The 26,787-nt window shown below is 45.3% G+C and overlaps 1 protein-coding gene across 2 annotated transcripts in view; it reads left to right on the top strand.

The window, feature by feature from the left end:
- Positions 1 to 20,930, top strand: part of LOC311220821 (Golgi phosphoprotein 3-like) — a 69,763-nt gene extending 48,833 nt beyond the window's left edge. For both annotated transcript variants that reach the window (XM_084304437.1, XM_084304436.1), the window contains 2 exons: positions 14,533 to 14,647; positions 18,790 to 20,930. In XM_084304437.1, the coding sequence (XP_084160563.1) occupies positions 14,533 to 14,647; positions 18,790 to 19,214 (540 nt within the window). In that variant the 3' untranslated portion in view covers positions 19,215 to 20,930. The remainder of the gene's footprint in view (positions 1 to 14,532; positions 14,648 to 18,789) is intronic.
- Positions 20,931 to 26,787: the final 5,857 nt, after the last annotated feature.

Here is a 26,787-nt window from a genome sequence, read left to right as displayed (position 1 = left end):
GCAACTGCTCCAGTCCCAGCTTCTGAAGCCGCTCCAGCTCCAGCTCCTGAAGCCGCTCCAGCTCCAGCTCCTACTGCTGCTCCAGTCCCAGCTCCTGCAACTGCTCCAGCTCCAGCTCCAGCTCCTGTAGCCGCTCCAGCTCCTGTGGCCGTGTCAGAGAAACGAGCTGTAGCAGTGCAAGTTGACCCTGCAGAGGGCATTCCAACCCCTGTGGCAGACCCTGTAACAAAGTCAGAGAAACGAGCAGTAGCAGTGCAAGCTGCCCCTGTAGAGAAGGTGAAAATATGGTACAGAAATTCAAGTCGTTTAGAACGCAGAGAGTCTTCTGCCAATCCAGGTAAGGCTTCTGCCAAAACTAAGTATAGAGATGACGAAGATGATGACGACGCTGGGCCGTCAAGGATTCAGGAGGAGGAAGATGAGGATGCCGAAAGAGCAACAGTAACTACCCGAAGCCTAAACGAGCGCGAGCTACGAGATGTGCGAAAAGATTTTGGTCGCTGTATAGGTGAGCAGCTTGTCACCTGGCTGCTCCGGTGCTGGGACTCTGGAGCCAATTGTGTGGAATTAGACGGCAGGGAAGCCAAGCGGCTGGGATCCCTTGCTCGAGACGCCGGCATTGACAAAGCAATTGCAGATGGAGCACGACCCACCAGCCTCTGGAGGCGTCTCCTCTCAGCTGTGAGGGAAAGGTATCCCTTCAAGGAAGATATTTTATGTCTACCAGGCAAGTGGACCACTATGGAGAAGGGAATCCAGTACCTGAGGGAATTAGCCGTACGGGAAGTGATTTATGAGGATCCAGACCTCAATCAAACATCCACAGATCCAGATGAAGTCAAGTGTACACGACCCATGTGGCGGAAGTTTGTACGGAGTGCACCATCATCATATGCCAGCTCATTGGCAATAATGGCCTGGAAAGAGGATGAGGAACCCACAGTGGGTGAAGCGGCTAAACAACTCCGGCAGTACGAAGAAAGTCTCTCCTCTTCCTTACAGGCCTGCGTCTCAGCTGTGGAGAAACTTTCTGAAAAGGTTCACCAACTTGAAGAGAATCTATTGTCCTCCCCACCTGAACCAACCAGTGCCCACCGACCAAAGGAGAACACTTGGGAGAAACTTTCTGAAAAGGTTCACCAACTTGAAGAGAGATTATTCTCCTTCGCACCTGTACAAAGCAGTGTCTCAGCTGTCAGGGGTAGGCGTTCACCCACACAAGGAAGACGATATGGTGGGTACTCACCCCGTGCCACCCTGTGGTTTTACTTACGAGACCATGGAGAGGACATGAGAAAGTGGGATGGAAAATCTACCGCGACCCTAGAGGCACGGGTACGTGAGTTGCAAAAGAAAACAATCAGGAAAAAGGGATTCTCCGAAAAGTTTGCTGCTCCAACTTCCAGCAGACAGTCCTTCAAACACAGAAACGAGGAAGATTCTGACCAGGATTAGGGGGGCCCTGCCTCCAGCCAGGGGGAGGAAAGGGACAATCGAGTTTATTGGACTGTGTGGATTCGATGGCCTGGCACATCACGCGCACAGAAGTATAAGGCTTTAGTAGACACCGGTGCACAATGTACTATAATGCCATCGAGCTATAAAGGACCAGAGCCCATCTATATTTGTGGAGTGACAGGGGGATCTCAGCAGTTGACTGTATTGGAGGCTGAAGTGAGTCTGACTGGGAATGAGTGGGAAAAGCACCGCATTGTGACTGGTCCGGATGCTCCATGTATCCTTGGCATAGACTATCTTAGAAGAGGATACTGCAAGGACCCAAAAGGGTTCCGGTGGGCTTTTGGTATTGCTGCCTTAGAGACAGAGGGCATTAAACAATTATCTACCTTGCCTGGTCTCTCAGAGGACCCCTCTGTTGTGGGGTTGCTGAGGGTCGAAGAACAGCAAGTGCCAATTGCTACCACAACTGTGCACCGGCGGCAATATCGCACCAACCGAGACTCCCTGATTCCCATCCATAAGCTAATTCGTCAATTGGAGAGCCAAGGAGTGATCAGCAAGACTCATTCACCTTTCAATAGTCCCATATGGCCAGTGCGAAAGTCTAATGGCGAGTGGAGACTAACAGTGGACTATCGCGGCTTGAACGAAGTCACGCCACCACTGAGTGCTGCAGTGCCGGACATGCTGGAACTTCAGTATGAACTTGAATCGAAGGCAGCCAAGTGGTACGCCACAATTGATATCGCTAATGCATTTTTCTCCATCCCTCTAGCAGCAGAGTGCAGGCCACAATTTGCCTTCACTTGGAGGGGAGTCCAATATACTTGGAATAGGCTGCCCCAGGGGTGGAAACACAGCCCTACCATTTGCCATGGGCTGATCCAGTCTGCACTAGAGCAGGGGGAAGCTCCTGAACACCTGCAGTACATCGATGACATTATTGTGTGGGGTGACACAGCAGAGGAAGTTTTCGAGAAAGGGAAGAAAATAGTCCAAATCCTTCTGAAAGCCGGTTTTGCCATAAAACAAAATAAAGTCAAAGGACCTGCACGGGAGATCCAGTTTTTAGGAATAAAATGGCAAGATGGACGTCGTCAAATCCCAATGGATGTGATCAACAAAATAACAGCTATGTCTCCACCAACTAACAAAAAAGAAACACAGACTTTCCTAGGTGTTGTGGGGTTTTGGAGAATGCACATCCCAAATTACAGTCTGATTGTAAACCCACTCTACCAAGTAACTCGCAAGAAGAATGAGTTTGAATGGGGCCCTGAACAACGACAAGCCTTTGAACAAATCAAGCAGGAAATAGTCCATGCAGTAGCCCTTGGGCCAGTTCGAACAGGACCAGATGTAAAGAATGTGCTCTACACTGCAGCCGGGGAGAACGGCCCCACCTGGAGCCTCTGGCAGAAAGAACCTGGGGAAACTCGAGGTCGGCCTCTGGGGTTTTGGAGTCGGGGATACAGAGGATCTGAGGCCCGCTATACTCCAACTGAAAAGGAGATATTGGCAGCATATGAAGGAGTTCGATCTGCTTCGGAGGTGGTCGGTACTGAAGCGCAGCTCCTCCTAGCACGATGGGGGAAGCCTCTTGATCAGCTTTCTGCCCATCAGCCTCCTGCAGCTTGTCCAGAACTTTCTTTTCTTACCGATTACCGGTACTAGGCTGGATGTTCAAGGGAAGGGTCCCCTCTACGCATCATGCAACTGATGCTACATGGAGCAAGTGGGTTGCACTGATTACTCAGCGGGCTCGAATAGGAAACCCCAGTCGCCCAGGAATATTGGAAGTGATCATGGACTGGCCAGAAGGCAAATACTTTGGGATATCATCAGAGGAGGAGGTGGGTCGTGCTGAAGAAGCCCCACTGTACAACCAGTTGCCAGAGAATGAAAAGAAATATGCCCTGTTCACTGATGGGTCCTGTCGTATTGTGGGGAAGCATCGGAGATGGAAGGCTGCTGTATGGAGTCCTACGCGACGAGTTGCAGAAGCTGCTGAGGGAGAAGGTGAATCGAGTCAGTTTGCAGAAGTGAAAGCCATTCAGCTGGCTTTAGACATTGCTGAACGAGAAAAATGGCCAGTTCTCTATCTCTACACCGATTCATGGATGGTAGCAAATGCCCTGTGGGGATGGTTACAGCAATGGAAGCAAAACAACTGGCAGCGTAGGGGCAAACCTATCTGGGCTGCTGCATTGTGGCAAGATATTGCTGCTCGGGTAGAGAACCTGGCTGTGAAAGTACGCCACGTAGATGCTCATGTGCCCAAGAATCGGGCTACTGAAGAACATCAAAACAACCAGCAGGTGGATCAGGCTGCTAAGATTGAAGTAGCTCAGGTGGACCTGGATTGGCAGCATAAAGGTGAATTATTTATAGCCCGATGGGCCCATGACACCTCAGGCCATCAAGGTAGAGATGCAACATACAGATGGGCTCGTGATCGAGGGGTGGACTTGACCATGGACGCTATAGCACAGGTTATTCATGACTGTGAAACATGTGCTGCAATCAAGCAAGCCAAACGGTCAAAGCCTCTTTGGTATGGAGGACGATGGCTGAAATATAAATATGGAGAGGCCTGGCAGATTGATTACATCACACTCCCTCAAACTCGCAATGGCAAGCGCCACGTACTTACAATGGTGGAAGCAACCACCGGATGGCTGGAAACATATCCTGTGCCTCATGCTACCGCCCGGAACACCATCCTGGGCCTTGAAAAGCAAGTCCTATGGCGACATGGCACCCCAGAAAGAATAGAATCAGACAATGGGACTCACTTCCGAAACAACCTTATAGACACTTGGGCCAAAGAACATGGTATTGAATGGGTGTATCACATCCCCTATCATGCACCAGCCTCCGGGAAAGTTGAACGATACAATGGCCTGTTAAAGACTACCTTGAAAGCAATGGGCGCTGGGACGTTCAAAAACTGGGATACGCATTTGGCAAAGGCCACCTGGTTAGTCAATACTAGGGGATCTACCAACCGAGCTGGACCTGCCCAATCAAACCTGTTACGTACTGTAGATGGGGATAAAGTTCCTGTAGTGCATGTAAAAAATATGCTGGGTAAAACAGTCTGGGCTACTCCTGCCTCAGGAAAAGGCAAACCTATTCGTGGAATTGTTTTCGCTCAGGGACCTGGATATACTTGGTGGGTGATGCAAAAGAACGGAGAGGTCCGGTGTGTACCTCAAGGAGATTTAATACTGGGTGAGAATAGCCCATGAACTGAATTGCACCATGTTAAATAGTATATTATACTGTATGTTATCCTGGCTGCATCCAGCCTAGTACCGGTAATCGGGGTGCTAGGAGGAGCTGCGCTTCAGTACCGACCACCTCCGAAGCAGATCGAACTCCTTCATATGCTGCCAATATCTCCTTTTCAGTTGGAGTATAGCGGGCCTCAGATCCTCTGTATCCCCGACTCCAAAACCCCAGAGGCCGACCTCGAGTTTCCCCAGGTTCTTTCTGCCAGAGGCTCCAGGTGGGGCCGTTCTCCCCGGCTGCAGTGTAGAGCACATTCTTTACATCTGGTCCTGTTCGAACTGGCCCAAGGGCTACTGCATGGACTATTTCCTGCTTGATTTGTTCAAAGGCTTGTCATTGTTCAGGGCCCCATTCAAACTCATTCTTCTTGCGAGTTACTTGGTAGAGTGGGTTTACAATCAGACTGTAATTTGGGATGTGCATTCTCCAAAACCCCACAACACCTAGGAAAGTCTGTGTTTCTTTTTTGTTAGTTGGTGGAGACATAGCTGTTATTTTGTTGATCACATCCATTGGGATTTGACGACGTCCATCTTGCCATTTTATTCCTAAAAACTGGATCTCCCGTGCAGGTCCTTTGACTTTATTTTGTTTTATGGCAAAACCGGCTTTCAGAAGGATTTGGACTATTTTCTTCCCTTTCTCGAAAACTTCCTCTGCTGTGTCACCCCACACAATAATGTCATCGATGTACTGCAGGTGTTCAGGAGCTTCCCCCTGCTCTAGTGCAGACTGGATCAGCCCATGGCAAATGGTAGGGCTGTGTTTCCACCCCTGGGGCAGCCTATTCCAAGTATATTGGACTCCCCTCCAAGTGAAGGCAAATTGTGGCCTGCACTCTGCTGCTAGAGGGATGGAGAAAAATGCATTAGCGATATCAATTGTGGCGTACCACTTGGCTGCCTTCGATTCAAGTTCATACTGAAGTTCCAGCATGTCCGGCACTGCAGCACTCAGTGGTGGCGTGACTTCGTTCAGGCCGCGATAGTCCACTGTTAGTCTCCACTCGCCATTAGACTTTCGCACTGGCCATATGGGACTATTGAAAGGTGAATGAGTCTTGCTGATCACTCCTTGGCTCTCCAATTGACGAATTAGCTTATGGATGGGAATCAGGGAGTCTCGGTTGGTGCGATATTGCCGCCGGTGCACAGTTGTGGTAGCAATTGGCACTTGCTGTTCTTCGACCCTCAGCAACCCCACAACAGAGGGGTCCTCTGAGAGACCAGGCAAGGTAGATAATTGTTTAATGCCCTCTGTCTCTAAGGCAGCAATACCAAAAGCCCACCGGAACCCTTTTGGGTCCTTGCAGTATCCTCTTCTAAGATAGTCTATGCCAAGGATACATGGAGCATCCGGACCAGTCACAATGCGGTGCTTTTCCCACTCATTCCCAGTCAGACTCACTTCAGCCTCCAATACAGTCAACTGCTGAGATCCCCCTGTCACTCCACAAATATAGATGGGCTCTGGTCCTTTATAGCTCGATGGCATTATAGTACATTGTGCACCGGTGTCTACTAAAGCCTTATACTTCTGTGCGCGTGATGTGCCAGGCCATCGAATCCACACAGTCCAATAAACTCGATTGTCCCTTTCCTCCCCCTGGCTGGAGGCAGGGCCCCCCTAATCCTGGTCAGAATCTTCCTCGTTTCTGTGTTTGAAGGACTGTCTGCTGGAAGTTGGAGCAGCAAACTTTTCGGAGAATCCCTTTTTCCTGATTGTTTTCTTTTGCAACTCACGTACCCGTGCCTCTAGGGTCGCGGTAGATTTTCCATCCCACTTTCTCATGTCCTCTCCATGGTCTCGTAAGTAAAACCACAGGGTGGCACGGGGTGAGTACCCACCATATCGTCTTCCTTGTGTGGGTGAACGCCTACCCCTGACAGCTGAGACACTGCTTTGTACAGGTGCGAAGGAGAATAATCTCTCTTCAAGTTGGTGAACCTTTTCAGAAAGTTTCTCCCAAGTGTTCTCCTTTGGTCGGTGGGCACTGGTTGGTTCAGGTGGGGAGGACAATAGATTCTCTTCAAGTTGGTGAACCTTTTCAGAAAGTTTCTCCACAGCTGAGACGCAGGCCTGTAAGGAAGAGGAGAGACTTTCTTCGTACTGCCGGAGTTGTTTAGCCGCTTCACCCACTGTGGGTTCCTCATCCTCTTTCCAGGCCATTATTGCCAATGAGCTGGCATATGATGATGGTGCACTCCGTACAAACTTCCGCCACATGGGTCGTGTACACTTGACTTCATCTGGATCTGTGGATGTTTGATTGAGGTCTGGATCCTCATAAATCACTTCCCGTACGGCTAATTCCCTCAGGTACTGGATTCCCTTCTCCATAGTGGTCCACTTGCCTGGTAGACATAAAATATCTTCCTTGAAGGGATACCTTTCCCTCACAGCTGAGAGGAGACGCCTCCAGAGGCTGGTGGGTCGTGCTCCATCTGCAATTGCTTTGTCAATGCCGGCGTCTCGAGCAAGGGATCCCAGCCGCTTGGCTTCCCTGCCGTCTAATTCCACACAATTGGCTCCAGAGTCCCAGCACCGGAGCAGCCAGGTGACAAGCTGCTCACCTATACAGCGACCAAAATCTTTTCGCACATCTCGTAGCTCGCGCTCGTTTAGGCTTCGGGTAGTTACTGTTGCTCTTTCGGCATCCTCATCTTCCTCCTCCTGAATCCTTGACGGCCCAGCGTCGTCATCATCTTCGTCATCTCTATACTTAGTTTTGGCAGAAGCCTTACCTGGATTGGCAGAAGACTCTCTGCGTTCTAAACGACTTGAATTTCTGTACCATATTTTCACCTTCTCTACAGGGGCAGCTTGCACTGCTACTGCTCGTTTCTCTGACTTTGTTACAGGGTCTGCCACTGGGGTTGGAATGCCCTCTGCAGGGTCAACTTGCACTGCTACAGCTCGTTTCTCTGACACGGCCACAGGAGCTGGAGCGGCTACAGGAGCTGGAGCAGTTGCAGGAACCGGAGCTGTAGCGGCTACAGGAGCTGGAGCTGGAGCTGGAGCAGTTGCAGGAGCTGGGACTGGAGCAGCAGTAGGAGCTGGAGCTGGAGCGGCTTCAGGAGCTGGAGCTGGAGCGGCTTCAGAAGCTGGGACTGGAGCAGTTGCAGGAACTGGGACTGGAGTAGCGGCCGGAGCTGGAACTGGAGCGACTGCAGGAACTGGGACTAGAGCAGCTGCAGGAGCTGGAGCTGGAGCGGCTTCAGGAGCTGGAGCTGGAGCAGTTGCAGGAACTGGGACTGGAGTAGCGGCCGGAGCTGGAACTGGAGCGACTGCAGGAGCTGGGACTGGAGCAGCTGCAGGAGCTGGGACTGGAGCGGCTGCAGGAGCTGGGACTGGAGCGGCTGCAGGAGCTGGGACTGGAGCGGCTGCAGGAGCTGGGACTGGAGCGGCTGCAGGAGCTGGGACTGGAGCGGCTGCAGAGTCCACCGTAGGGGTCACAGTGGCCATTGGATCTGTCACAGGGTTTGGAGTGGCCGCAGGGTCTGTCACTAAGTTGACAGCAGTATCAATGGCAGCTCGATAGGCATGAGCCAGGCCCCAGCACGTTACAATGATTTGTGTTACTTTGGAACTGCCAGAATCATTACACCTTTTTTTCAAGCATTCTGCCAGTTTTTGAGGATTTTGCCATTGTTCAGGGGTGAATTTCCAACACACTGGGGGTGCCAACTGCTCTAGATGCCTGCCCATATCCACCCATACTCCCTGCCACCCACAACTATACTGCCTCCGGGCAGATCTCCGGATGAGCTTCATAAGTAGTTGTTTAACTTTAAGCAGAATCTGAAGTGCATTCATGAGGCAGAACAACAAGACTATGGTATTCTGAGTATTCCAGAAATATTCAATATCTTGGAGAGCTATTGTGACAAGCTCAGGGGATAAGAGGGTGGTGAAGGAGGAAGGCAGAGTGACCCAGGAGGATACAGGGGTGGTGAAGGAGAAAGGGAGAGTAAGCAAGTAAGGAAAAATATCCTCCCCTTTCCCCTCCACAGATTGACTCTCTAATGGAGAAAAACAATAGGTATAATTGCTAATAGTTCCCAAGATGCTGTTTCCAAAGTACAGAGTCCACGATGTTACTGAGTATAAATACCAAGTTAGAGTCATGACCAGATATCTTATCGTCTCATAAGCCATTGCTATAACACTTAGTACCATAATGGTCTGAAACCAGGGCCCGGAGAGGAGAAACAACACTACAGAGAGCAAATACGGAAAATAATGTACTATAATACTCAATTTGGAAAACAGGCGCAGCAGAGTTGTGATTAAAGCAATCAGCATCATGACAAGTGACTATTAAGCAGGTCTAATCCTTACACCAATTTTAGTTTAACACACTCTGATCAGATCTGCCGTTATCTCAACCTTTCGGGCCCCACGTTGGGCGCCAAAAAGACTGTCGTGGTTTAACCCGACCGGCAGCTAAACACCACGCAGCCGTTCGCTCACCCTCCCCCCTCCCTCTCTGGGACGGGGGAGAGAAATGGAAAGTGAAGCCCGTGAGTTGAGATAAAGACAGTTTAATAAGACAGGAAAAAAAAATAACAAAAATAATAATAACAATAATAATAATGATGATACAATGGGGATAATACGAAAGTAATAATAGTATGTACAAACAAGTGATGCACAATGCAATTGCTCACCACCCGCTGACCGATGCCCAGCCTAACCCCGAGCAGTCCGGCCCCCTCCCCCCGGCTAGCCACCCCTATATATTGTTTAGCATGACGTCAGATGGTATGGAATACCCCTTTGGCTAGTTTGGGTCACCTGTCCTGGGTCTGTCCCCTCCCAGCTCTTACTGCACCCCCCAGCCTGCCCGTTGGCAGGACAGAGCAAAGGCTGAGATGTCCTTGGCTTAGTATAAGCACTGCTCTGCAACAATTAAAGCATCGGGGTGTTATCAGCACTCTTCTCATTCTAAGCCAAAACACAGCATTCCACCAGCTACTAGGAAGAAAATTAATTCTGTGCTAACTGAAACCAGGACAGTGTGGTGGTGGTTGTTTTTAACAAAACAAGCCAATAACTTGACTTTGCATCTTATCTGTTAGTGAGATGGTGAGTAGTAATAGGTTACCAGCTTCAGGAGGCTGGAACTATCCACTATAACTAAGGTTACTGTGAAATTAATCATATGGGACACTTCAAAGAAACTAAAATTTTGCTGGAATGTCAGTTTTTAGAAGAAGTAAAGATAAAATTGTTGGGCGTTTTTTGGCTATTTATTAAAGGAATACATGAAAGGTGGGTATTAATAGAGCCAAATTTAGCAACCAAAAACCCAACTTGAAATATACTAATGTATAATTAAAGAATAGAAACTTCCAAAAGTTCAGAAAAATTGGTATAAAACTGGAAAATATTATATATCCTTATAATGTGGTTAATGAAGTTTTTGAGTGAAGTTACACTACAAGCTTGTAAATCATAAAGTTAATGTGTCGTTCTGTGTGTTTAGTTTCAAGTAGGGATTGTCTGGACTAAAATTCTAAACTCCTGATTGCTATCAACTTTGCAAAAATATTTTACATGCTTTATTTTTATATCTGATCAAACCTAGTTCTTTTTAACCTGTCATTGCTGACTGTTTCATTCTTGCTGATTTAATAAAGTTTTAAATTTTAGTGCTTTATATACACTATCTAAAATCACAGGAGCACAGAATCACAGAACTGAAGGGGTTGGAAGGGACCTCGAAAGATCATCGGGTCCAATCCCCTGCCAAAGCAGGTTCCTTAGAGTAGGATGCCCAGGTAGGTGTCCAGACGGGCCTTAAATATCTCCAGAGAAGGAGACTCCACAACCTCCCTGGGCAGCCTGTTCCAGTGCTCTGTCACTCTCACCGTGAAGAAGTTCTTTCGCATGTTGGTGCGGAACTTCCTGTGCTCTATCTTGTGGCCATTACTCCTTGTCCTGTCCCCACAGACCACTGAGAAGAGGTTGGCCAAATCCCTCTGTCTCCCACACCTCAGGTATTTATACACATTAATGAGATCCAGTCTTCTTTTCTCCAGGCTGAACAGACCCAGGTCTCTCAGCCTTTCCTCATAGGGAAGATGCTCCAGGCACCATATCATCTTTGTGGCCCTCCGCTGGACTCTTTCCAGGAGATCCTTGTCTTTTTTTGTACTGGGGAGCCCAGAAGTGGACACAGTACTCCAGGTGAGGCCTGCCCAGGGCAGAGTAGAGGGGGAGGATCACCTCCCTTGACCTGCTGGCCACACTCCTTTTAATGCACGCCAGGATCCCATTAGCCCTCTTGGCCATGAGGGCACAGTGCTGGCTCATGGTCAACCTGTTGTCCACCAGGACCCTCAGAGCTCCTCTCCAGCAGGTCATCCCCCAGCCTGTACTGATACTTCGGGTTGTTCCTTCCCAGGTGCAGGACTCTACACTTGCTCTTGTTAAACCTCATTTGGTTTCTTCCTGCCCATCTCTCCAGCCTGTTCAGGTCTCGCTGAATGGCACCACAGCCTTCTGGCATGTCAGCCACTCCTCCCAGCTTTGTGTCTGCTGAGGGCAGACACTATTTCCTCATCAAGGTCGTCAATGAAGATGTTTAACAAGACCGGACCCAGCACCGACCCCTGGGGAACACCGCTAGTCACAGGCCTCCAGCCAGACTCTGCTCCTCCAATCACCACCCTCTGAGCTCGGCCAGTCAGCTAGTTCTCAACCCACCTTACTGTCCACTCCTCTATCCCACACTTTCTCAGCTTTGCTAGCAGGATGTCATGGGAGACAGTATGAAATGCCTTGTTAAAGTCAAGGTAGATGACATCCACGGCTCTCCCCTCACCTACCCACCTGGTGGTGCCATCATAGAAGGCAACGAGGTTGGTCAAGCACGACTTCCCCTTGGTGAATCCATGCTGACTACTCGTAACCTTCTTCTCTTCCAATTGCTTGGAGATGGCATCCAGAACAAGCTGTTCCAACACCTTTCCAGGGACAGAGGTGAGACTGACTGGCCTGTAGTTTCCCGGATCTTCCTTCTTGCCCTTCTTGAAGACTGGAGTGACACTGGCTATCCTCCAATCTTCAGGCACCTCTCCTGTTCTCCAGGACCTTTCAAAGATGATAGAGAGCGGTTCAGCAATCACCTCTACCAACTCCCTTAGCACACGTGGATGCATCCCATCGGGACCCCATATGCTTTATATACACTATCTAAAATGGACATAATATTCTAGCTATAACCTGCTAGGTATTCACTAAGATCTTTCCTACAACTTTCCTGTTAATATAGCTTAGAATGAAATTTTCCCTTTGTCAAAAGACTTGCCTTTTGTTAATTCGTTTGGTTTTTATTTTACTGCTAGAATTACTATTAATGTTTTTTCTGCCATTCTGATTATGCAGTCATTTATTATATCTTTCATATTTGTTCCTTGTTTTTCACTCTGACTGTAATACTTTGCATTTTTTTCTGATTTCATCTCATACTTGGACGCATCGCCAGTTAAGGTTCACCTTGCCATTACAAAGCTGTCCTACCACTGCAACTCATTTCTGTTCAGTGTTATCTACAGACCCTATGAGAATACGTTCTTCTATTTGTAGCAAGAATTATTAGAACTACAGAATTAAACTTGGGATGTATTTCAATGGAAAACTTAAAGCTTTTACTGACTGGTAACAAGCATCTTTCTGATTACTGGGAAGCTTTACTAAAAAATAAGACTTTCTACCTACTGCTTCTCTATTTCTGGAGTTGTTTTGATGTGGTTAAGTTTTTTTCTTTGTTTCCTGTTAGCACTTTATAGGCATCAGGTAAAAAGATAACTTATCAAACAACTTGAATTGCCAGTTTTAATCATTATTTTCATAAGCAGCTTTGGTGCTGTAGTAATTATACTTTTCCTAAAGAAACAGTGTTTTCTTTTTGGGGCTGTGTCCTTTTTACAATTAAACTATATTGACTTGGGCTAATTAAATCCATAAGTTTTTAGCTTGGTGCTGTTGTCAACAAGCCAAGCATCCTGGTGGGGGTCTGTTATAGACCGCCGAATAATTAGTGGAAGAGGAAAAGGCTGTGGATGTGGTCTACCTTGACTTCAGCAAGGCTTTTGACACCGTTTCCCACAGCATTCTCCTCAAGAAACTGGCTGCTCATGGCTTTGACTGGTGTATGCTTCGTTGGGATAGAAACTGGCTGGGTAGCCGGGCCAAAGAGTCGTGGTGAATGGAGTCAAATCCAGTTGGAGGCCGGTCACTAGTGGCGTCCCCCAGGGCTCAGTACTGGGGCCAGTCCTCTTTAATATCTTTATCGATGATCTGGATGAGGGGATCAAGTGCACCCTCAGTAAGTTCGCAGATGACACCAAGTTAGGTGTGTGTGTCGATGTACTTGAGGGTAGGAAGGCTCTGCAGGAGGATCTGGATAGGCTGGACCGATGGGCTGAGGCCAACTGTATGAAGTTCACCAAGGCCAAGTGCCAGGTCCTGCACCTGGGGTGCAATAACCCCAAGCAGTGCTACAGGCTGGGAGATGAGTGGCTGGAAAGCTGCCTGGCGGAGAAGGACCTGGGAGTATTGGTTGATAGTCGGCTGAATATGAGCCAGCAGTGTGCTCAGGTGGCCAAGAAGGCCAGCAGCCTCCTGGCTTGGATAAGAAGCAGTGTGGCCAGCAGGTCTAGGGAAGTGATTGTCCCCCTGTACTCGGCTCTGGTGAGGCCGCACCTCGAGTACTGTGTTCAGTTTTGGGCCCCTTGCTACAAAGAGGACATCGAGGTGCTCAAGCGAGTCCAGAGAAGGGCGATGAAGCTGGTGAGGGGTCTGGAGAACAAGTCTTATGAGGAGCGGCTAAGGGAGCTGGGCTTGTTCAGCCTGGAGAAAAGGAGGCTCAGGGGTGACCTTATTGCTCTCTACAGGTACCTGAAAGGAGGCTGTAGCGAGGTGGGGATTGGTCTATTCTCCCATTTGCCTGGTGAAAGGATGAGGGGGGACGGGCTAAAATTGCTCCAGGGGAGGTTTAGGTTGGATATCGTTTAGTGGAGGACTGGTTAGTATTAGGTCAGAGGTTGGACTAGGTGATCTTGGAGGTCTCTTCCAACCTAGACGATTCTGTGATTCTGTGTCCTCTTTCTAACCAAGAGGAAAAAAAAAAAAAAAAAAAAAAGGTATTTGTACATGGTTTATATAACTGCTTGTACTGGTAAACAAGCAGTTACTCAAGTTCTTAAGTTTTATTACATTCCTGTGAATGATTTTCTTTCTCCTGTGCTCTCTTGGGGAAATAAGTCAAATAAATCATTTTAGAATTTATTAAATGGAAACATAAACCCCTGTAATATATAATGTCATTTATTGTACGTACAGATTTTGCTTAATATATATGAACTGTTAGTGAATGGAACGTAATATTGCTGGTCAGCATGTTTTTCAGAGCTGAAAAACTTACAGATGGTGTATTGACCAGTTTTCCTGTTTTTTTCCAGTTCCTAACTGATTTCTCAGTTTCATGTGGCCTAATTGTTTAACTGCAGTATTTTTAATAAATTGATTTGAAGCAGTAAAATAGAGTGCCATCAGAGATCAGTTTAACGCTGTAGTGTACTTTGTTTTGAGGAAGAAATGAAGGACCTAGTCAGGTCAGTGGATTATCTTCCTTAAAAATATGTATATATAAACAAAGAGTTAAGCATTTATGAATGCTATAAGTTTAGTTAATTTTCCTGTTTTTTTATTGTTGGATGTTTATGGCATATGAACTAAGTGAAAATGCTGTGTTTCGTTCTGTCATAGGTGATTTGCAAGTCAGATACTTCTACAGGGGATGTTCTGCTTGATGAAGCTCTGAAACACATAAAGGAGACCCAACCTCCTGAAACAGTACAAAATTGGATTGAACTGCTTAGTGGTAAGCCTTGGACATAACATATTTGCTTTTTTTGTAATCTCTAGTGATACCACTCAATATGGCATCGCTAGAGATTACACTGCAAGACTTGGGAGAAGAAATTATGCAAAATTGTAATTATTCTGTCCTTTAGAACAGTCTCTTGCTGATTGTAGTCTTTAATCAAACATAAGTAACTGTTTCTTTTGACTTAAGTTGGTACTGAAAGGATCTAGATTGAAGTGTCAGAACATATCAACTCTATGGAAGAGATGTCTTCTGCTGAATCTGAAGTGAATCAGGACTGTGCCCTTGAGGCGTATAACTGCCTTCCTCTGTAACTGGAAATGAGGGGTAGTAAAGTTTAGAGTATAATCACATGGATTCAGTATTTAGAGCTTTTTGATGAGGAAAGAAGATAAAGAGCTCACTGTTCCTATGTAAAAATTGAGGGTGAAAATTCAGCCATCAATCATAAAGAAACAATAGAGAGGAGTTCTGTTTTTCCATGAACTAGAGAAATGTAATAACATTAGAATATATGTTGAATATATATGTATTTCTAGTTGTTCAAAACAAAGGCTTCAAGATGAGCACTTTGTGCGCAGCTTTTTCTGTAAAGGAAAGTAAACTGAAATAAATTAAACTACATAAATTAAACTGAAGAGATCAGTGGCCAAAAGCATTATTTTTTCTGTAGCCAAAATGTATCACCAAGGTTTGGCTGTTTTTACAAAACACAAAATGCAGCTTCCCTGGAGTAGATCAGAGCTGTACTTCAGGTGCATGAGCAGTAGTGCGGAGAGAATCACTATTGAGTGATTGAGCCCCTCGCTACAAGAAGGACATCGAGGTGCTTGAGCGGGTCCAGAGAAGGGCGACGAAGCTGGTGAGGGGCCTGGAGAACAAGTCCTACGAGGAGCGGCTGAGGGAGCTGGGCTTGTTCAGCCTGGAGAAGAGGAGGCTCAGGGGCGACCTTATCGCTCTCTACAGATACCTTAAAGGAGGCTGTAGTGAGGTGGGGGTTGGCCTGTTTTCCCACGTGCCTGGTGACAGGACGAGGGGGAATGGGCTAAAGTTGTGCCAGGGGAGTTTTAGGTTAGATGTTAGGAAGAACTTCTTTACCGAAAGGGTTGTTAGACACTGGAACAGGCTGCCCAGGGAAGTGGTGGAGTCACCATCCCTGGAAGTCTTTAAAAGACGTTTAGATGTAGGGCTTAGGGATATGGTTTAGTGGGGATCAATCCTTTTTAATTGCCCATGGGTATTTAATTACTAGTTCTTTGATGGCATTAGGGTTCTTTGCATTTCCCATGGTTAAGAGAACTGCCCTGTGAAGATTTTTTTTTTCTTTCTGTAAATTCTTTTAGAGTTTTACTTTAGGGGTGGATCCTGGAAAATAGCTATTCCAGCCATAATTATCAGAGACGCAAAGAATACTGCTTAAAGGTCCAGTACACACAAGTTCAAAGCCATCACAGAAATATTTGTATGGACATTTGAGGCTATATTTTCCAGGCTGTTCTTGTTTATAAGATCACCTCTAAGGGAAACAAGCATAGGGAATATAGAAGTTTGGATCAAAATGTCAGGTCTTCCTGCAGATGAAATAAATGTTACATCTGTGTAATGGTGGAGATTGGTCACAAGGTGTCACCACAGTACTGATTTTTATTATCATATAGATGCATTCACCTGACAAATTTAGAAGCATCTAGGAAATAACCTCTACTATGTGAAACACTATAAGGAGACTGCCTTTTCTGGGGGAGGTGGTGGCTGGCATATGATAGTTTCATTTGTGGTCAAGCTGGGAAATCACACCTCAATGAGGTGTAGGACCTATAGGGACTTACATAGTTCAGGCCTAGGTAGATTCTTTACCTCTCACTATGCAGTTGGTGTTACCTCATTTGTGTACTTAACCTGGCTGTTACTTAGATGCAGTTTGCCACCTTCCATTGCAATGAGTGAAACCTTAAATTAATCTGTGGGGGTTTTTTTGTTTGTTTTGTTTTGTTTTTGTTTTAAGTAGTATTATTAAAAGATAACCAAAGATTTAAAAAAAAAAAAAAAAAAAAAAGCTTTCTAAGATACAAGTTGCTATAGAAGTTGTCATATTGTTTATGGAAAAAACACTTCTACATAAGAAATACTTAATGCTGTTTCTTCCCTTGCCTCTTAAAGCGCATAGGCTGTTTAATATCAGGAGGAGATTTTAATACTTAAAGTAAATACTGAGTTAAGCTGGACCTAAAAACTTTAGCTGAAGTAAACTTCTAATCAAAGAAGGATTTCTCAGTGCTTAACAACTTCAGCTTTATCAGTAGCTGCTGGTGTATTATTTTGTGCTTTTAAAATTCCTTTAAGTGCATACATGTGCTCTGAAGTGCCCATTTGTCCTGCCATAACAAAGCATTAGAAATAGTTTTCATAGAAACATCAAAGCCCTTCTCAACACGAGTGCTCTTCTGTACATCCATCCACCCACACTCACATGGTGCATGTCTGTTTCACCTTGGAGGGAGCAGAAGTGGAAAGAAGAGCATAAAACTGAAGAAATAAGTGTACTGGGTCTGGCTGGAATGTTATCTTTCCCGGCAGCAGCCCATACAGTGCTGTACTCTGCACTTGTAGCTGGAACAGCAGTGGTATCACACCAGTGTTGTGTCTACTGCTGAGCAGTGCTGGCACAGGACCGGGCCTCTCTCTAACCCTCCTAGGGGGTGGGCAAAAAGTGAGGAGAGAAACATCACTAGGGCAGCTGACCTAAACCAATCAAAGGGATATTTCATACCATGTGATGTCACACTCAGCAATAAAAGGTGGAAACAGGAAGAAGAGGGGAGGGGTGGGCTCTTGTTGGGAAAACGTCGGTCCTCCTCCCGAACACCGGCTGCGTGCGTTGAGGCCCGGCTTCAAGGACGTGGTCAATCATCGCTCATTTGTGGGAAGTAGAGAGTAATTTCTTTCTTCTGCACTTCCACATAGCCTTCATTTATTTTGTTTGTTTTCCTCCCTTCTTTTTATTTTTCCCTTTCCCCCTCCCTTTTCCCCTTTCCCTTTTTATTTCCCTTTAGTTAAATTGTTCATAATAATCTTTAATTATTATTATTATTTCCCTTTAATTAAATTATCCTTATCTCAACCCGTGAGTTGTTCTTTGCTTTACTTCTCCCTCTCCTCATCTAAAAGAGGGGGAGTGAGAGAGCGGTTGTGGGGTTTAGCTGCCCAGCACGGTAAAACCACCACAATAAGAGAAATGAGGAGAGCATGTGGGATAGGTGTGCATTAGCTTGCCTTTGTGACAGAAAGAATAGCAATGATGCTTATAAGTCTTACAAGGAGCGGCTGAGGGAGCTGGGATTGTTCAGCCTGGAGAAGAGGAGGCTCAGGGGCAACCTTATCGCACTCTACAGGTACCTTAAAGGAGGCTGTAGCAAGGTGGAGATTGGTCTATTCTCCCACGTGCCTGGCGAAAGGATGAGGGGGAATGGGCTAAAGTTGCTCCAGGGGAGGTTTAGGTCGGATCTTAGGAAGAACTTCTTTACTGAAAGGGTTGTTAGGCATTGGAATAGGCTGCCCAGGGAAGTGGTTGAGGCACCATCCCTGGAGGTCTTTAAAAGACGTTTAGACTTTGATATGGTTTGGTGGAGGACTGGTTAGTGTTAGGTCAGAGGTTGGACTAGGTGATCTTGGAGGTCTCTTCCAACCTAGATGATTCTGTGATTTTTCCAGTCCCTGAATTGACAAAGACTGAGCAGACAAGGCTGGAGGAGATGCTTTTTAAAACTTTTTTAATTTTCATTTTTATGGTTACTGTTTAAAAAAAAAAAAATGTCTTCATGGCTAATTTTTCTTCAGTACAGAAGTGCTTGTTTGTCATATCTTTGCTCAAGACATGGCTTAGCTAGTGTTTCATCCCAACTTTAAATGCACAGTGAAACTCCTCAGAGATGCTCACGTGGTCTCAGTCTCTACGCATGTATCTAGATGGGTCAGAGATCAGAGAAATGGTGACATGAGCGCGCTAACTTACTGTAATAGTCAGCTATATGAATTTGACAGCTCATTCTGCGCCACGGGAGAGGAAAAAATTGCTGTAGTAGTACAGCTTAGATTTTGCCTGACTGTTGGCTTTTTTGTTTGCTTTTTTTTTTTAGGTGAAACATGGAACCCATTAAAGTTGCACTACCAGTTACGAAATGTCCGTGAACGGTTAGCTAAAAATCTAGTGGAAAAAGGTGTACTGACAACAGAGAAACAGAACTTCCTTCTTTTTGACATGACTACGCACCCTCTCACCAACAACAATATCAAACAGCGCCTCATCAAGAAGGTTCAAGAAGCAGTTCTTGACAAATGGGTGAATGACCCCCACCGCATGGACAAGCGCTTGTTGGCACTCGTTTATTTAGCCCATGCTTCAGATGTTCTGGAGAACGCTTTTGCCCCCCTTTTGGATGAGCAGTATGATTTAGCGACAAAGAGAATGCGGCAGCTTCTGGATTTAGACCCTGAGGTTGAATGTATGAAAGCCAACACGAATGAGGTTCTGTGGGCTGTTGTAGCAGCTTTCACAAAATAACTGCAATCAGACTGCAGTGTTCTCTTTTCTTTCATGTAAACCAATTGTTTCTCTTCTATTGGCTATTCATGTTTTCTGTAATTTGTACCTTCTCACATGAATTGGCTTTTGTTTAATGGAATTATAAGTGGTGTATTCCTTCTTTCTCTGTGCATCTGTATACAGGATTCTGTTGGTACAAGAGACATTTAAAACAACTATTTAAAACAACAGAAAAAGGTTTTACTGCCATATTGGCTTTCCATTTCCTTTTAAATTTGAGTTATCTGAAATATTTGTTACTCTGTTTTTCATCTTATTGTTATTGAAGTGGTTTAACATGGAAAGCACCTCGAGGAAACGTGCATGCAATTGGATCACTAGTCTCAGCTGACACAGATGTGTGCATGCCTCAATACTTCTGCAGTACAATTCATAACAGATCAAAAAGGGTCTTTTTAAAAAATCACCAAAGCTCCATGTCGAAGTGTCTGTCAGGGCATTTTATACACAAATGTTGTTTCAATTATATCTGACAAAATTACTTTAAAAGCAGAAATTCCATTTAACAGCTTTGTCAATAGTTCCTGTAAAACCCCATAAATTTTACTTTTCATTTAAGTCTCTTGTGTACTTATATTTTCATTAGAATGATAGCTGAGTCACCAAGGCTAGTGTTGAAAGGTCCAATTGTTTCATAAACCAGTTTTGGGATGGGATACATTCCGTTATATTGTAAATACAGTTCAAGTTGTACATTAACAACTGCCCCATCTTAGTATTTTGCAAGAGCTATGTAGTTGTACACCTGGTGCCCCTTACTTGTTATCAGTCATTGCCATTTGGTGGAAAGAAAGGCCTCTTATAAAGAGTATGTATGTAAAAGCTGTTTGTTTCCAGCATCTACAGAGTTTGCCATCCAGGTATTTTCTGTCTATGCATTGCCTTTGATAATTAGTGTATGGAAAGAGACTGCTTTCTGTCATTTTTTTCTTGCCCTCCTGTACGGAAAAGGTTTGTGACCAGTGCAGTTCTTGAGTGCGGTTTTTAATTTTGTTTGTACACAAGTTAATGTTTGTCTCTTAAAAGTCATAATCTATTTTACATCTTAAAAACAGTCAGTCCTAGCAGGTGTTGCATGTATATGGTTAGCAAGTAATGACTGCAGTTCAGATTATTAAGATTTCTGTAATGGGACACTATACTATATTTTAATTTTTATATACAATTATGCTGATTAACACACTTGTAAAATAATATATATATAAAAAAAACTTTGGCTTTTTAAAATGTGTTGCCTCTTTACCATTGCTTGTTACATCTCCCATTGGCTTTACAATGTAAATATTATGCACTGAACAAATTAAGTGTTGATTTATATATTTTTTTTTTCTTTATAACACAGATTTACAGTGGGGCTTACAGGTGTTTAGAAACTTTATTGGTTAATATTCAGAGTAAGAATACTAGATGGTGTATAACTGTAGAGTTGAAATTTAAAAGATCCCTTTAATCTGTATACTAGCTTTTTACCTACAGTAAATAAACTATGATCTTGAAAGTGCCTAAAACAGAGCAAGCATGTCATTTTTATTTTTTGTTGCTAATTAGAAAGGTTTTATTGCTTAACTGAAGGCTTTGGTTAATATCCTTCTTATTAGAAAGGGCGAGTTTATATTAAGTAGATCAAACTGACCTAATCAGCAGAGTTTCTCGGATCTGCAGGGTTTGTGACCAAGACAGACTGAATTAGTGTATGAGCATGCAGCTGTGCCTACCATGGGTAGACGTCTTCTATCTTGAGCACAACTCTACAGTCTCATCTGTGACTGGACTTTTGATTTTGCACCTCAGTTTGTATTGTTTATATGCTTAAGTAGTTGACTTTAAAATACAACTTAAATCATCATCAAACCTAAGTAAACTTTTTTAATGAAGTTTTTTTAAAATATGGTCCTTAACATTTAATGTCATGCTGTTCTTTCAGTTCTTAAATGCTGTTTCCTTAGAAAAATGAAATTAAAAGTATATTTTAAGGTATTTCAAACTCTGGTTTACAAATAAAAAGAAATTGCTTTCTCAGTTGTAAGATGCTGTCTTTAAAACTTTGAGGAGCTTGGACATTTATTTTAATTTTCTTCAAAACATGTTTGTTTTAAATGGAGGAAAATTAAAGTTGCTGTGTTGCTCTTCTATTTGACAGCTTACAGAATACTTTTTGTACTTGATAGTATATGGTAACTCACTGCTTTTGTTGTCTCTCGTGATGTTTTATTTTCTGTAGCTCTTTGAGAGGAGAAAAAATCAGTTGGAAAGGTCAGAAATAGTTAAGTATTCAGAAGTTGAGTGCACAAAATTTTTAAAACCGCTTTGAAAAGCTATACTTGAAATGTGCTTCAGACTGATAGTATCTTTTCATAGTCCCTTGTGTCCTCTCATCTTCATTCTGTATTTATGTTCCCGCTGGGTTTCATGTTAGGTTGTAGAAGATACAGGGTTTTTGTCTCCCTTAGAGCCAACGTATTTTAAAATGTCACCCTTCTTTAGCCACCTCTAGAGAGAGGTTTCCACCCTCCAGATAGAAGATAACTCCCTATGATATTTATCAGTTTTCTTTTCCTTCAAGATAGAACCTGTGTGATGGAGTTTGTATTAGGTGTATTAAAGAACCCTATGACGGGTTTGATGTAAATAACAAGTGGTTTGTGAAGAGCGATGGTACCTTTTGCTAGACCACCTGATATAAACCTCTGTGTGTGTGTGTGTGTGTAAAATGGAAGAGCTTTTGGAGTCTTCAAGTCCAATGTGCTTTTAAAAACAAACAAAAACAATTAAAAAAAAGTCTCACAGACACTACTAGACCTTAAGTCTAACAATGAAGATGAAGGTAAGTTTGGTATGTTAACAGGGATTGATTTAGCAAACATCCTTACCTTCATTGTGTAAGAAACACTGTAGCCAATAACTTAGGCTCAGGCGAGGATCTCAGTGAAGTAGTAATTTATTCACAATTGCAATGGCGGGCGCCCCACAAGCAGGAGAGAGCGCATCTACTAGTTCCAAAACACAGTTTATATACTTTTTGAGGACAGGACCCTCCCCTGTTTCCCCACTGAGTGGGTAATCCAGGTTCACAATCTATCTGATGCTTCACAAACAATGCATGTCCTTCAGTTGCCGGCCTGTTAAATTTCAATTTTCTTTTGACATTTTTACTGCTTGAAGTGGTAATGTTTCTTCACTTATCTGACTTGACTTGACACCGTGATTTTCACCTAATTGTCCTAAGGAGTCTGGTTGTCTGCATTTTACAAGGTCGCCTGCTAAGCTTTCATATCACTGTAAGCATATCTCAGTACCACATTCCCTCCTTCTAAACAATGTAACTCTGCAAAAACAACATTTCTATTCCCACAATTGGTGTTTCCGTTTCTAATAACATGATTCGTTGAGGGATTTTTGAAACAGCAAGGAGGCCATGACTTGCTGCAGCTGAGCAAACCAAGCTACCAGGAAAACTACGAAGAGTTGACATAATGATGTTCTTCTATTGCCCGATTGAGGAATTAAAAATATTGTTGCAAGCAGCTGGCACTTACTTCAAGGACAAGATCTACATGACTGCTAACCACAAGGTGTTTTTTTTCTTGCAGCTGGGGTTGTTTTCTTGCAGTTGTTTGTCTGTGTTTGTCTGAGTGCTGTTACATACAGAGTGGTAATTTGTGTCGAGAAGATGGTTGATATTGTGAGAAACACTCCGTAGCCAATAACTTAGGCTCAGGCGAGGATCTCAGTGAAGTAGTAATTTATTTGCGATTGCAATGGCGGGCGCCCCACAAGCAGGAGAGAGCGCATCTACTAGCTCCAAAACACAGTTTATATACCTTTTGATGGCAGGACCCTCCCCTGTTTCCCCACTGAGTGGGTAATCCAGGTTCACAATCTATCTGATGCTTCACAAACGATGCATGGCCTTCAGTTGCCGGCCTGTTAAATTTCAATTTTCTTTTGACATTTTTACTGCTTGAAGTGGTAATGTCTCTTCACTTATCTGACTTGACTTGACACCATGATTTTCACCTAATTGTCCTAAGGAGTCTGGTTGTCTGCATTTTACAAGGTCGCCTGCTAAGCTTTCACTGTAAGCATATCTCAGTACCACATTCCCTCCTTCTAAACAATGTAACTCTGCAAAAACAACATTTCTATTCCTACAATATTAATAAAGAAGGGGGACATGTGGGAGTGTGGCCATGGGGGTCAGCAAGCCCCGTGGTTGAGATAACATCAGACTCTTAATGATGAGGCCATCAGGAATATAAAAGACTTTAGAGGGAACAAAGAAGGGTGATTCAGGAGACTCCATGCAGTCTTCTGTTGCTTGTTCTCCAGCCATTAAGGCATGGAAGTTGCTGGGTGTTTGCTGTTGCTGGGCAAAGTTGTTTGACCAATTAAAAGTTGTTTTTGAAAAGGACTGCTGTAGAGAGAAGGGTATAAGAGGGTAGCCTGTCCCCAAGATAAAAAAGAAGGCAACACGATGTAATGAAGTTCTGTCATCAGTAAAAAAGCAGAAAGAAGGATGAAAAGGAACAGGCTAGCAGAATGGAGACCAGGACGGGAACAGGCAGTTTGATTGCCTCATGAAGATAGGTTCAGCCAGACTCAGTAAACTGCTTAGAGAAGCTTGTACAGAAAGTTGCTGGAAATAGGCACACTGGAGCTGGGAAGAAGCTCGAGCTGAGAGAAGCGGACCCGTGCACACAACTGCCCCTGGCTGGTAAGCAGCTGTGCATTATGGGGAATCATATGTCCTTAGGAACAAAGACTGTCCAGGTAAACTTACAGATTATTCTCCTTATTAACCATAAGACAGTTTATGATCCTGAAATATGGGACCAAATTGAGGTCAAGGTGTGGGACTCTGCAACTAAAAATGGCAAGGTTGCAGTGGGATTGCTTGGCACCTGGCGAGCAGTCTCTGAGGCCTTAAAGAGCCATGTGGGACCACAGTCAGAAACGTGTGGCTTGCCAGACAGTGAGGGAGCTGTGGGCTCCTTTACTGATCCGACTGCTATGCCAAAGGCTTTTCCTGTTATGCCCCATGTTGACCTGGATGTGCCTTTTGACCCAGGCCCTATTGGCCTTGAAAAGGAGATGGATATGCTTTTCTTCCAACTGGGAAGAATGGGGTACATAAGGCCCGAAGGCTGAGTTGCTTGACAACTTAAAGCGAGACATATTGTTTAAAAGGAATGGAAAATGGAGACTTGTTTGTAATCAGTAAAAGGAATGGAAAATGGAGACTGTTAAGTCACGGAACTTAAAGGATTACAGAATCACAGAATTTCTAGGTTGGAAGAGACCTCAAGATCATCGAGTCCAACCTCTGACTTAATGCTAACAATCCCCACTAAACCATATCCCTAAGCTCTACATCTAAACGTCTTTTAAAGACTTCCAGGGATGGTGACTCCACCACTTCCCTGGGCAGCCTGTTCCAGTGTCTAACAACCCTTTCGGTAAAGAAGTTCTTCCTAACATCTAACCTAAAACTCCCCTGGCGCAACTTTAGCCCATTCCCCCTCGTCCTGTCACCAGGCACGTGGGAAAACAGGCCAACCCCCACCTCACTACAGCCTCCTTTAAGGTACCTGTAGAGAGTGATAAGGTCACCCCTGAGCCTCCTTTTCTCCAGGCTGAACAAGCCCAGCTCCCTCAGCCGCTCCTCATAGGACTTGTTCTCCAGACCCCTCACCAGCTTCGTTGCCCTTCTCTGGACTTGCTCAAGCACCTCGATGTCCTTCTTGTAGCGAGGGGCCCAAAACTGAACACAGTACTCGAGGTGCGGCCTCACCAGAGCTGAGTACAGGGGGACGATCACCTCCCTAGCCCTGCTGGCTACACTGTTTCTGATACAAGCCAGGATGCTGTTGGCCTTCTTGGCCACCTGAGCGCACACTGCTGGCTCATATTCAGCCGACTATCAACCATCACTCCCAGGTCCTTCTCTGCCTGGCAGCTCTCCAACCACTCATCTCCCAGCCTGTAGCTCTGCTTGGGGTTATTGCGTCCCAGGTGCAGGACCCGGCACTTGGCCTTGTTGAACTTCATGCAGTTGACCTTAGCCCATCGGTGCAGCCTATCCAGATCCTCCTGCAGAGCTTTCCTACCCTCGAGCAGATTGACACACGCGCATAGCTTGGTGTCATCTGCAAACTTACTGAGGGTGCACTCAATGCCCTCATCCAGATCATCGATGAAGATATTAAAGAGGACCAGCCCCAGCACCGAGCCCTGGGGGACGCCACTAGTGACTGGCCTCCAACTGGACTTGGCTCCATTCACCATGACTCTTTGGGCCCGGCTATCCAGCCAGTTTCTAACCAAACGAAGCGTGCGCCAGTCCAAGCCATGAGCAGCCAGTTTCTTGAGGAGAATGCTGTGGGAGACGGTGTCAAAATCCTTGCTGAAGTCAAGGTAGACCACATCCACAGCCTTTCCCTCATCCACCCAGCCCGTCACTTTGTCACAGAAGGAGATCAGGTTCGTCAAGCAGGACCTGCCTTTCATAAACCCATGCTGACTGGGCCTGATCGCCTGCTTGCCCTGCAAGTGCTGCGTGATGACTGTCAAGAGGATCTGCTCCATGAGCTTCCCTGGTACTGAGGTCAAACTGACAGGCCTGTAGTTTCCCAGGTCTGCTCTCTGGCCCTTCTTGTAGATGGGAGTCACGTTTGCTAGTCGCCAGTCAACTGGGACCTCCCCCGATAGCCAGGACTGCTGATAGATGATGGATAGTGGCTTGGCCAGCTCCTCTGCCAGTTCACTCAGTACCCTTGGGTGGATCCCATCCGGCCCCATCAACTTGTGCACATCCAAGTGCCGTAGCAGGTCACCAACCAGTTCTTCGTGGATAGTGAGGGCCACGTTCTGCTCCCCATCCCCTTCCACCAGCTCAGGGTACTGAGTATCCAGAGAATAACCGGTATTGCCGCTAAAGACTGAGGCAAAGAAGGCATTGAGCACCTCCGCGTTTTCCTCATCTCTTGTACCTAAGTTTCCCCCCGCATCCAGTAAAGGATGGAGATTCTCCTTAGTCCTCCTTTTTGTGTTGATGTATTTATAGAAACGTTTTTTTGTTATCTTTAACGGCAGTAGCCAGATTGAGCTCCAGATGAGCTTTGGCCTTCCTAATTTTGTCCCTGCACAGCCTCGCTATATCCTTATAGTCCTCCCTAGTGGCCTGCCCACTTTTCCAAAGATTATAAACCCTCTTTTTTCTCCTAAGATCAAGCCACAATTCTCTGTTGAGCCAGGCCGGTCTTCTTCCCCGCCAGCTCGTCTTTGTGCACATGGGAACAGACCGTTCCTGCGCCATTAAGATTTCCCTCTTGAAGAGCGCCCAGCCTTCCTGGACCCCTCTGCCCTTCAGAACTGCCTCCCAAGGGACTCCACCAACTAGTGTCCTGAACAGCTCAAAGTCAGCCCTCCGAAAGTCCAATACAGCGGTTTTACTGGTCCCCTTCCTGGCCTCGCCAAGAATAGTGAACTCCACCATTTCGTGGTCACTCTGCCCAAGACAGATTGTTTGTTA

This window comes from Netta rufina, assembly GCF_964035555.1.
Source record: "Netta rufina genome assembly, chromosome: W".
Classification (NCBI taxonomy): Eukaryota; Metazoa; Chordata; class Aves; order Anseriformes; family Anatidae; genus Netta; species Netta rufina.
The sequence above is the reverse complement of the archived record's forward strand: the minus strand, read 5'-3'. Positions and strand labels throughout refer to the sequence as shown.